Raw genomic sequence first — 13,076 nt, 5'->3', positions numbered from 1 at the left:
CAATGCTGGCACATGTTGGGTAGCTTTAAGAAATTGACTCCTGACTAACCTATCTTTGGCCAGGTCTTTATTCATCCCTCTCTCAAGTTCATCTTCATCACTTCCACCTACATTTTCTTTGGCTTTCTCCTGTGAACTGGACCTGCTACCTCAACTGTTCTACATCTATTAAGCCAAGTATGATCATACATGTTTTCAACATGACCGTTCCATCAAAGTCTTCTGCACACATCTCCCTATACCTTGCTGATTTATTTCATTTTCTTCTGAAATCATCAGAACAAAACCTGTCCTTAAGACTCACATTACACAATTACTGTATCATTCGCATACCGTTTCTCTCCATGCAACGCATGTCCTCAACACTCACTGACCAAGTTTCATTTCCATACATTTGTGATAGTATAGACTGTCGCACTCCTCCCCGAGCTGAGACTGCTTTTGAACCAGACAAAACCGACTTTTCATTTGGTTTTTATTGATTGTTTACATAAGCAGCCAGTGATGCTGAAACATTTATTCAATTAGAAGGGAAGACTTGAGAAATGACTCAGTGATAGGAAATGTGATAAGTGGCCAGACAATAGGAAGACTGAAGAAATCTTTTCAACTCTCTAGACATGCTCGCGTCTGACAGTTGGTGATCAGTTTCAGAGTGCTAAGGTGACTGTGTCTGAGAAGTAGTCATTTAAAAAAAAAAAATTTTTTTTTTTTTTTTTTTTAAATATATATTCAGCAGTTCGGCTTTGAGCAGATCGAGGTAGATTAATAGGAATTAGTATTTAATGCAAAAATAAGCACAAATTCAATCATATTCAACCATTAATTTGGCATAAAACACTAATTCTAAGTTAGTGGACTATAACTATTTCTTGTTTATAATGGACTAAAAAAAGATCTAGCACAATAATCCTAACACTGTTACATCGTTTTTTGTGTGTTTTCACCAAATTACAACACGGAATAAATTACCTAAATACATTTTTCAGTCACGTGACCTAGAAATATATCTTTCACGAAACATACAAAAAAAAAAATATACAATTATATGTTTGATAATTGTTTGGTTACAGTCATTATTTGAACTTACAACAGTGAACGTTTTGCTCTATTTCTTTTCTAGTTCTTTTCTAGTTCTTTTCTATGTTAAGCATACATTATTCAGTTTGCTCATTCGTTTTATTTTGATTTTTCAGACTACTGTTCTCATTTTCACGTTTCAGTTGATGTAACCTCCAACCTTTCTCAGGTGCATTTTGTTGAACTCGGTACATATGTTGAGTGACGATCAATTCCTACGAAGACCTACTATAGAATTTCAAACAATATGGGGCATTTATTATAATAACAGATAATATATATAGTAATAAGTAGGTAGTCATATATATATATATATATATATATATATCGTGTGGTATCAAGTCTTACAGAATATTTTTTAGGAGGTAATATTATATAAGACAATCTCAGCCAAAAAGAGAATAGCTCAATATACTTAATAGAGCAATTGGAATTTATAGTTTCTTTGTTTAAATTTAATTCAGAAAAACATCAATTTTCAGAACAAAAATTTATTGAATAAAGAATATAGTCCAGACTTGTTTGCTTAAACCATGGATTTTCGATGTAGGCTTACCTCCTCAGAGGAGAAGTCATTAGCAAATATTAGATCTAATTCGAAACAATTTTGCTATTTAGCACATACAAAGACAATATATTAAAAAATTAATTACATTTTTTAGGGGGCATAGATGAAGAAAATAGGTGAAATAAGAGTAGATATAATGAAAGGATATGAATTTATGGTATCCGGGTGTTGTGATAATCCTTTTATAGAGTTGTATATTGTGGTCACCTGGATACCATAAAGTCATATCCTTTCATTGTATCTACTCTTATTTCATCTATTAAATATTTTACTTACCTTTTTGACTTTTAAGCATCGAATCAGGAAGCGAATTGTCAATACGTGCTGAAATATTAAAAAGAAAAATATGTTTTTGAAGTTTTTTACAATTTGTATCGTTTGGGTTATTTTTATTATTCTCACATTTCATGACGTGGCACAGCAAATAAAAGTGCTAAGTAATAATCCATTGAAAGTGAGTCTTCTGGTGGTTGAAGGTTCAATCCTCAGTATATGCGATACTAGGAATACAAAGAAGAATAACTTTTGACTTCTACTTGGTCATGGCTGACAGAATTAGCACATGCTATCACTATGAATTACATAATCAAAAGTTGATTTTGAAATTGATTTTATTAATATATGCAGAAAAAAAATTATCAAACAAAAGAAGTTTAAATTACACACAGTTTCAATGGGCATACCATGAGCATATTATGAATATATCATGAACATATGAAAATATCATGAAAATATCATAAAAATATCATGAATATATTCTGAACATATTATGAATATATTCTGAACATATCATGAATATATTATAAAAATATAAAAAATATTATGAAACTATTATGAACATATCATGAATATACTATGAAAATATTATGAAACTATTATGAATATATCATTAACATATAATGAATATATTATGAAAATATTATGAACATGATTATATCATGAACATATGAAAATATCATGAATATATCGTGAAAATATGAAAATATCATGAACATATGAAAATATAATGAAAATATCATGAACATATGAAAATATAATGAATATATCGTGAAAATATGAAAATATCATGAACATATGAAAATATAATGAATATATCATGAACATATGAAAATATAATGAAAATATCATGAACATACCATGAAAATATCATGAACATACCATAAACATATCATGAAAATACCATAAACATACCATGAAAATATCATGAAAATACCATAAACATATCATGAAAATATCATGAAAATACCATAAACATATCATGAAAATATCATGAACATACCATAAACATATCATGAAAATATCATAAACATACCATGAAAATATCATAAACATATCATGAAAATATCATGAAAATATCATAAACATACCATGAAAATATCATGAAAATATCATAAACATACCATGAAAATATCATGAAAATATCATGAAAATATCATGAAAATATCATAAACATATCATGAATATATCATGAGAATATCATAAACATATCATGAAAATATCATGAAAATATCATAAACATATCATGAAAATATCATGAAAATATCATGAAAATATGAATATGTCATGAATATATCAATAACATATCATGAACATATCATAGAAAATATCATGAAAATATCATGGAAATACCATCTAAAAAATTCCAACAAAAACCTAACAGCCAGCCATGGTTCTCCCCAGAATGTGCTGCTGCCATCGCGCTCAGAAATCACTTTTTCCATAGCTACCAACGTAATAGATGTACTGAGACTAAAGCTGCTTTCAGGACTGCCAGCAACCACTGTAAAAGAGTAATAAAAAATGCAAGAGAGCAATATGCTCAGTCCGTTAAATCCAAAGTACTTGCAGCTAGTTCTACCCTATGCGACGAAGGCCATCAACTCCCCGTATTTCCTCCTATAACAGACAACATGCTATGTAACATACAAATATTTGTGCGTGAGGTCACTAAGCTAATCAAGAATCTCGATTCCAGTAAAGCAACTGGCCCTGACGGCATTCCAATTATAGTGTTGAAAAAGCTTCAGCCAAAACTTGCTCCCATACTTACGAAACTGTTTAAGCGTTGCCTTAAGGAGAAGTGCTTCCCAACACTCTGGAAAACCTCATCAGTGTGCCCTGTATTTAAGAATTCAGTTGATAAGTCGTTTCCCTCTCTGTACAGACCAATAAGTCTCCTGCGTGTCATGAGTAACTTGTTGGAATCCATATTAAATAAAGAAGTAGTCAACCACCTCAGCAGAAATAACTTTCGTAGTGACATGCAATATGCCTTCCGTTCTGCCAGATCTACAGCAGATATGCTAACAGTTATATCTCATAGGATTAGTTAATCTCTCGACAAATGTTTCCTTTCTAGAGCAATTGCTCTTGACATATTAAATACCTTAGATAAGGTATGGCATAAAGGCCTACTTCACAAGATTTCCAGCTATGGTATAATTGGAAATGGTTTCTCAATTATTAAATCATTTCTCTCTGATAGGCTCATAAGAGTAGTGGTTGATGGGCAGAAATCAGAGGCCCACAGTATTAATGCTGGAGTCCCTCAGGGGTAGCTGGGCCCAACTCTCTCCCTGATCTACATCAATGATCTCCCAAAACACATACTTAAATCATTCGTTGACATCTATGCTGATGACACAACCATCTATGGCAACACATCAAAGGCTGTAAATGACAAGTTCTCTCTGATTCTCTCTCCTCTGATCTTGAGTGCGTGGTACAGTGGGGAAAGAGGTGGTTGGTTACTTTTAATGCATCTAAAACCAAGCTCCTATCTTTACATCATCAACGCTCTGATCCCCATCTGGTATCAATTAAAATGAATGACTCTAGTCTTGAGGAGGCTCCATGTTTTGACAAGCTCCTGTGATTGACCTTTACTCTTGATCTGAAATGGAATACGTACATCAAGTCTGTTGCCAAGGTCGCTGGAAAAATGGTTGGATCCTTCTACCGCTTCAGAAGATATCTCACTACTGATGCAATTCTCTATCTATATAAAAGCCAAGTACATCTAAGGATGGAGTACTGCTGCCACATCTGGGCAGGAGCTGCTAAAAACAACCTATCCTGCCTCGACAGAGTACAAAATAGACTTTGTGGCTTAGAGGGGGATGCCCTTTTCTCTTCCCTGCAACCTCTCTCCTACAGAAGAGATGTTGTGAGCCTGTCTCTGTTTTATCATTATTTCCATGGCAAGTTCTCATCTGAGTTCAAATCACTGGTCCCCCCCTCGCCAATCCGTCACGAAAAACACCCATCTAGCTAAAACCACTGTCAATAATTTTCCCCACTCTTTATCTGTGCCTAAATTAAAACGTAGATTCCATGAAAAAAGCTTCTTTCTCAGAAGTGCACGCCTGTGGAACTCTCTTTCGTTTGCCTGTTTCCCACCTGACTACAACTTGGATGTCTTCAAGTCCAACGTAAACAAATTTCTGACAAACTGCCTCCTTAAGTAAGACACTTTATCAAATCTCCATTACTAACGATTACTACAATATTATCCCAATGATTACGGTACATGCAATAACCCTTATCCCCGAGCGGCTTCCGGGCCTTGATAAGTGGTGATTACCATGTAAAAAAAAAAAAAAAAAAAAAAAGATCATAAACATGTAATGAACATGTCATGAAAAGGGATAATACTTGCCTCCAAAACCCCTGCCTGTGTCTGCGTTGCATGAAAACATTACAAACCCTTATATCCGAAAACATCTAATTCCTGTATATCTATATTGTATATTGATGCTGTATTTTTGTAAGTATATCATCTCTTCTGTTCCAAGTGGGAGAAAAACAATTACTCTTTTTACCTTGGAAAGGGTTTTTTAGCTTTCAATAGGAAGTTGACCTTTTAAAAATCGGTAAATACTAAACATCTATAGAATTCTATTGCTAAGGCATGCATTAGCTTAACCTATATTTATACTCTATAGAATAAATACCTATTAGTTACAGTTTGTGCCCAGACTATAAGTGACCTATATTAACTAGCAAACTATATTTCTTTCACTTAAATGGGAAACGTACTGGTGATTATCTTTACATGAAAACTAACACCTAACCGCATTTCGAAACACACCTTAACCCTTATACAATAATTTTCCAATTAGTCACAAAAAATCCAAAAACCATATTTGATCTTTTTGTTTCTAGTAGAAATTAATTTCAAATCTACAACCCATACGCATACATAACTCCTTTCAAAACGTAATCAAATCTTCCAATCTAAACCCTATTCTGAGAAGTATAACTTCAAAGCAGATACTAATTCTTTGATACTAACTCTATTAATCCTAACTATCCATGCAGGGGCATAGAAATACCTGGCCTTGAAACCAGGCACGAGGAAAACCCTGTCGGTGCTGATGGACCCATAGATCTGATCAGGTCATCCATCTAGGAGAAGGAAAATTCTGATTTGTAAAACTGTGCCACTGACCTCATACATCTTGGCACAAAAGGGAGGCCTCCTCAGTCCTGGACGACAACCTCCCTAGAGCTGGTGACTTGATCAAATTGCTGGTTTGCAAACCTAAACTGCTTAAGGAGTAGATAGGGTCTGCCTATTGCCAGGCTTCCATACTCCTTCTTTGCCTACTAGCCAGGAGCAGGGGTGCGGCTGCAGGGACTTGTTAGAGACACCCAATGCTTAGCCTTGTTTCCTGACTAGGGCAATGAATGCTGTCCCCCACATTTGCCTCATTCCCTTCCCTTACACCTGGCCATCTTGGGGGTGCTTGTTTAGCATACATGCTAACATGATTGAACTGGGCCACTCCTGTCGAACAGGTTTGAGGGTACCAGTTTGACAGTTGTTGGTTGTTGTTTCCGACTGACAGTACAGGAGCCCTAACCCTTTGGTAGCACTAAGAGCAGCTGCTCTATCATCAGTTGTATAATATCGTGATGTTTGTAGTGCCATATCGTGCATGGAAAGGGACCCTGCACTCATCTCTGGTGGACATTCCCGAGGCCACATTCCTGTGGATGAGGACCCGGCTGATGGTCTACTCGTGTCGCATGATGGTTGCTATGCACATCTGTTTTGCCTAGCACCTTACCCTAGATCTGAAAAACTATGAAGCTGTGAAATAAAATGAAATGACAGCTCATTCCAAAAAAACATTCAAACCAGACACACACTCAAACAATTCACCTCCTCCCTTGAGGCTTGCATTTACAAATATCCGACGTCTTAGAACTAACTTAGATAATTTAGAATCATTTCTCCTAGCAAACTCCTCGGATATATTAGCACTAAGTGAAACTAACTTGCACTCCTCTATCCCATCTAACATCTTTAACATGTCTGGTTATCTTCCACTTTGTCGTATGGATTCTGACAGACACATGCACGGACTTGGAGTCTATATTCGTAACACCCTCCCCATGTCTAGGGAATCAGATGACCAGCCCTTCATGTGCTTTAAACTAACTTTACAACATAGTGTTAGCTCCCTGTATTGTCTATCACTCTCCATCAACCCAAGACTGTACTATAATCAATCATGTCTCTGACAGAATAGATGTAGCACTCTCCCTTGACACTAGCGACCAAATACATGTATTTGGTGACTATCACCCATCACAGAAATTCGCTTGGTTTCTCTAACAACACTGACACAGTGGTAGCATCATTCATAACTTTGCTACATCCCATTCCTTGACACAGACAGCAACATTCCCAACCCGTCTCCCAGATCGCCAGGACCAGCAATCCTCACTTTTGGATCTATTTCTCTAACAAATGCTCATTACTTACTCGAGAATGCTGATCATGCTGTGATAATGATAGACATTACTCTAAACTCTCGACCCCAAGTTGAAGAGCCGTTGCTCAAAACGACAAGGTACTACAATAAGGCATACTGGGATGCCATTAGAGATCACATCAGAGACACCCTATGAGGAAATATCTTTTCTCTTCCAGCAGAACAGTGCGCAAATGAGACGACTGAATGGTTCAAAGCAGCAAGTGAAATGCATGTTCCTACACAGAAGTTCTATAGTAAACCCCATCCTAACCCTAAACCCCATCCTTCCCGATAGTTTACTTCTACATACGCAACTGCCATTGCTCAGAGGCAACATGCATACCGTAGATTTATCCAGCATAAGTCATGTACAAACAGACAAACGTATATAGAAGCTAGAAATAATTGCATGAAAGAAGTAGCAACAGTTAAGAGTAAATATATTGAAACCACCAGGAAACGCATTGAAGCGCAAAAATTAGGAACTCATGATTTCTGGAAAATCTACAATCGTGTAGTAAATAATAAGCAATCGACAATACCCCCACTATCAAACAATCATGAGGTTGTTTGCACATCAACTGAGAAAGCTAGCATGCTTGCTGTCCAGTTTGCCTCAAACTCTATCTTGGACCGTCTCTCCCTGATTTTCCTCTGCGAACAGAAACCACGCTAGATGGTCTAAAGATCATGCCCTCCCAAGTACATGATATTATAAAAAACCTAAACACCTCAAAAGCATGTGGACCTGACCTCATCCCGGCTGTGCTATTAAAAAATGCTCTGCCGAGGTTGCTCCTGTTTTCTCTAAACTCTTTAACAAATGCCTTAACGAATCTTGCTTTCCTGACTGCTGGAAAACTGCTTCTGTGGTACCAGTTTACAAAAACTCTGGAAAAAGAACTGACCCATTAAATTATCACCCAATTAGCCTCCTGCCTCTTTTCGCCAAAATATTTGAGTCCTTAATTAATCAAGCTCTAGTCCACCACCTTACAGCTGCTAAACTTCTGTCAGACCACATATATGGATTTAGACAAGCTCGTTCTACTGCAGATATTCTAACTGTAATCTCTGAACATTCATACCAAGCTCTGGATAAGGCAGGGGAGGGGAGGGCAGTAGCCCTAGATATATCTAAGGCTTTTGACAGAGTATGGCACAATAGTCTTCTCATGGAAATAAAATCCTATGGTATTACTGGACAAATGCTTAGCATAATTAGATCCTTCTTAAATGAGAGAAGAGTCCAGGTTGTCCACGATGGGCGTACATCCAAAAAAATTTGTTATAAATGCGGGTGTACTTCAGAGATCAATCCTTGGACCTTTATTATTTCTGATATTCAGAAATGACTTACCTGATAAAATTCTCTGAGATGAGTATATTTGTTGACGACACCACGCTCTATAGCAGGCACGTGGGGAAAACTAATGAGCACATATCTAAGGTAATGGTTGAAACCCAAGAGGAAGATCTTCAGTCCATAGTGGAATGGGGTCAAAAATGGATGCTAACATTCAACGTTGCCAAGACAAAGCTCATTTCCTTTAATAATTACATGAAACCTTACCAGCTACCAATAGCTGTGGCTAGAGATACTTTACCTGAGAGCACTTTATTCAAGCTCCTTGGCTTTACGTTTAAACACGAGTTGGAATACATACATCAAGATCATTGCTAAGGCTGCTGCAAAGAAGGTGGGCTCTCTCTATCGTGCTAGAAAGTTACTTACGCCTGAAAGTATCCTGTACCTCTACAAAGCCACCATTTTTCCATGTATGGAGTACTGCTGTCACATTTGGGCTGGTGCATCTGCTACTAGTCTCTTGCTCCGGGACAGGATCCAAAAGAGAGTCGCCAACCTAATAGGTCTCGGACTTCCATCAAAACTTCAGCCTCTGTCCTACCGACGAAATGTTGCATCACTCTGCCTGTTTTACAAGTATTTTAATTGTAAATGCTCTGACGAACTACAAGCCCTTGTACCCCCCTCAACGAAAATACCCCCGACAAACCCGATAAGCAGCGAAGTCCCACCCCTACACAGTTGAGATCCCTAGATGTAAGAAAGCCTTTTACTCTAATAGGTTCTTCTCCAGAACTGCAAGACTTTGGAATTCTCTTCCAGTTTCCTGCTTCCCCAACTGTACAGACATGCAGAAGTTCAAGTGTAATGTGAGCAGACATCTTGCTGCTAAACTCTCTACATAGTACCCCTGCAACTTGATAGTAGCCCCCTACATCAAAGTGGCAATGTGCCCTGTTTGGGGTGAAAATGTAATAAAAAAATTTTTTTTAAAAGAACATGCAATGAACATGTAATGAACATATCTTAAACATGTTAAGAACATGTCATGAATATGTCATGAATATAAAGATATCATGAATATTTCATGAAGATATCATGAACCTGTTATGAACATGTCATGAACATAAACATATTATGAACATAATATAGATAATGTCTGATGCAATCTATAATGGATCAAACTCTAGGAAATATTGAATAGGAATAAAACTCATTTCACCTCAGGTTACTCTGATGCTGGCAGCAGCTGCATAAATATATGGAAATGGCTAAGCTGTCTGTGCAAAGTGACTTCAAATTAGAGATGAAAGGCCACACGTACTTGGAGAAGGGCGTCTGGAAAAGCATGTGTTCGATATATGTGGGTGATGTCACAGACAAAAAGTGACCCCCAGCTAAAGGAGAAATGAGCATTTTAAATATTTAGAAAAAATGCGTTGTTTGAAATAACTGATGTTAAAAAAATGAAAATGAGTAGTTTTTTTTTTTTTCTTTTCCTTGAAATGTGTTAACATATTAATGACTACAAGCCTATATTAAATATTAAAAGCTGACTAAAGTGCGATGAAGTGAAATTAGGGATTACATGAATCATGACCATGTCAAGGATATTTTTTATTGATTTGTTTTTCGAATGTTTCGACATAATGAAAATCACTGAAATACATTAAATAAGTAATGAGAATAAACATTTGCAAGAAATGGACAACAAAAAACGATAGTCACAGACAATGAAACAGTATTTATCAACAAAAAGCCATATTCATGGCAAAAAATGTACTGGTTTCAACACACCACCATTGAGATTTGGTGCGGTGTTCATTGCAGTGTTGTAGAGCAACAGTTTTCTTATTTGCTTATACCATGTTCATATGCATCACATATGACACACCACAACATACCACCCATAATCGAATAAGATTGTAGAGAGAATGGTATTATCTGTAAAAAAAAAAATGGATTAAAGGCCTTCGCACTATTAAATGAAAAACATAGAATAATGTGGTTTAAAATGCAAAAGTGAATTAAATGTGATGAGCTTTGAATTTCAGTGGAAAAAAAGAACTTGTGTTTGTAGTTTCTTTTCTCGTGTTCATCCCAAAGGCATATTGCCACTTGAATATAAGGGGCTACTATTCGGGATGATGTTTTTAGGGGACTATGTAAGGAGAGTTTAGATATCAGTTTACAATACATTTAAACTTCTGCATGTCAGTACAGTTAGGGAAGCAGGAAACAGGGAGGGAATTCTAAAGTCTAACAGTCCATGGAAAGATGCTGTTAGAGTAGAATACTTTCTGGCATCTAGGTACTTTGATAGCGAGGAGTGGGATTTTTGTTGCTAAGCGGGTTTGTCAAAGGTATGTACATCGAGGAGGTACAAATGCAATGAATTCCATCAAAACACTTGTAAAACAGACACAGACATACAACATTACAGCGATGGGACAGGGGTTGGAGCTTAGTTAACAGTGTGGGACTTATTAGATTGGAGACTCTTCTTTGTATTAATTTCTGAGTTAAGACAATTGAGTTATCTCCCATTGTCTATAGATAAAGGAAAAGTTGTTTGGTGTAATCTGCTCTTGGTTGTTGTTGTTGTTGTTGTTGTTGTAGAGGTTTTGAAGAAGGAGTACATTGTTGGAATTTATCCATGTTGATATAGATTTTAGTACTGTAAAAGTTATCTCCTTTTTGACAGCTTCAGATTCATGCTTATTTTTCAATGACATAAGCTTCAGATTCATGCTTATTTTTCAATGACATAAGCTTTGTTGAGTTACTTCTCTTTGTCTGTATGTAAAAATTGTAATTACATTAACTCGATCTCTTCATGTCAAAATGTAAATAAAAATAGACGGTCTCTCAACTAAAACATGGCTATGTGTTAATTAATTTATCTTTTTGTCAAGCGTCAATATGACTTCCAGTGTGAAACTTATTTAAAACAAACAAGGTATGTTTTCATTTGATTCTTGATTATAATCCACCATCAAATGTTAATAATTTGTTAATAATTAACCTATAATTGACCATCAGACATAATATTTTCAACCCTGAAGGAGAGACCAGTAGTAAATGCACCAGCCCAGATGTGGCAATAATATTCCATGCATAGGTGAATGGTGGTTTCGTAGATGTACAAAATACTCTCAAGTGAGTAATTTTCTAGCATGGTAAAGGAAACCCATCTTTTTTGCAACAGTCTTTGTAATGTCCCCAAAAGGCTAGTGGTTGGAGCACCAGCCCAGGTGCGATAGCAATGGTGATGTTGTAGAGATAACGATACTCTCAGATATGAGCACAATATCAGGAGACTACCTTCTTTGCAACAGTCTTGGCAATATCTTCAATGTATTTGTTCCAGTTCATGTTGTCTATGACTGTTAGGCCGAGGAGTTTGATGGAAGAGCTCTCAGGTGTTATTAATTAAATCTTTTATGGGTGCCATTCATTTGCATATGACAACTACTTTAAGGGGAATTAATTGTGGAATGCAGTTAAATTTTTTGCAGTTGAGAGAAAATTGGAGCTGAGATTTGGCACATTTGGTTCATTGCAATGTTATAACATTAAGTCATCAAAAAATAATAATGATAATGTTGTTCATCAACTTCTGTCTGTGTTTGTTTACAATATCATGGTAGCTGATATTTGGGCTTGACGATGCCGTGGAAAAATCACTTAATGTTTAGTTTTAAATAGTGGTGGGACGATTAATCGGAATCGGAATCGTTAATCGTAAGAATCGTGTATTTTGGGAGGCATCGGAATCGGAATCGCATCGTTAAAAAATACCTTAATTTTCCGATTCCTTCATTACGATTCTTTTAGTCTGATGTTGAAAAAAAGAAAAAAAATTCCTGATATTTCTAACCGCAAGAGAGAAATAAAAAGAAACCAAAGAAATTCATTATTAACAGGGCAATGCTTAGTGCCCCTGCCCCTCCCTTACAAGGTTCATTCATTCAGATCTATTGTACCTATTTACTATGCCTCCCCACGGGACAGAGTTAGACACCAGGGTCGTTTTTTAACGTGGAGAAAAGGTACAAAAATAAAAATTGTCTCAGTCGTGAAGGATCTCTCTTCCACCGAAAGAGAACAAGAAATAGAAGTGCAGCATCTGAAGAACAGATACTACACTTCGATCTTGTCCCGAAGGCCAAGGAAATTGTAATCAAAACTACAAAAGAGTTAACTTGAAAAGAAGTATGCAGGGCTCTACATTGCGAGTAAAAATAAAAAAAAAAACGCTTATCTTTTTGGCGATTGTTTTTTTTTTTTACTGACAAATCTTCTAATACTGAATGAAAATGCTTTTTCAACTTATATTTTCTTAAAATAAAAC

General features: G+C 36.1%; 1 protein-coding gene across 1 annotated transcript in view; it reads right to left on the bottom strand.

Annotated features, from left to right (window-relative positions):
• LOC145256360 (uncharacterized) overlaps window positions 1-13,076 on the bottom strand; it is a 63,336-nt gene that overhangs the window by 20,692 nt on the left and 29,568 nt on the right. Inside the window, exon 4 of the mRNA XM_080115184.1 lies at window positions 1,925-1,972. Coding sequence (XP_079971310.1) covers window positions 1,925-1,972 — 48 coding nt within the window. The remainder of the gene's footprint in view (window positions 1-1,924; window positions 1,973-13,076) is intronic.

Source organism: Euprymna scolopes, chromosome 32 (genome assembly GCF_053919585.1).
Source record: "Euprymna scolopes isolate OS-2025 chromosome 32, ASM5391958v1, whole genome shotgun sequence".
Taxonomy (NCBI): Eukaryota; Metazoa; Mollusca; class Cephalopoda; order Sepiida; family Sepiolidae; genus Euprymna; species Euprymna scolopes.
This window is presented reverse-complemented; position numbering and strand designations above follow the sequence as displayed.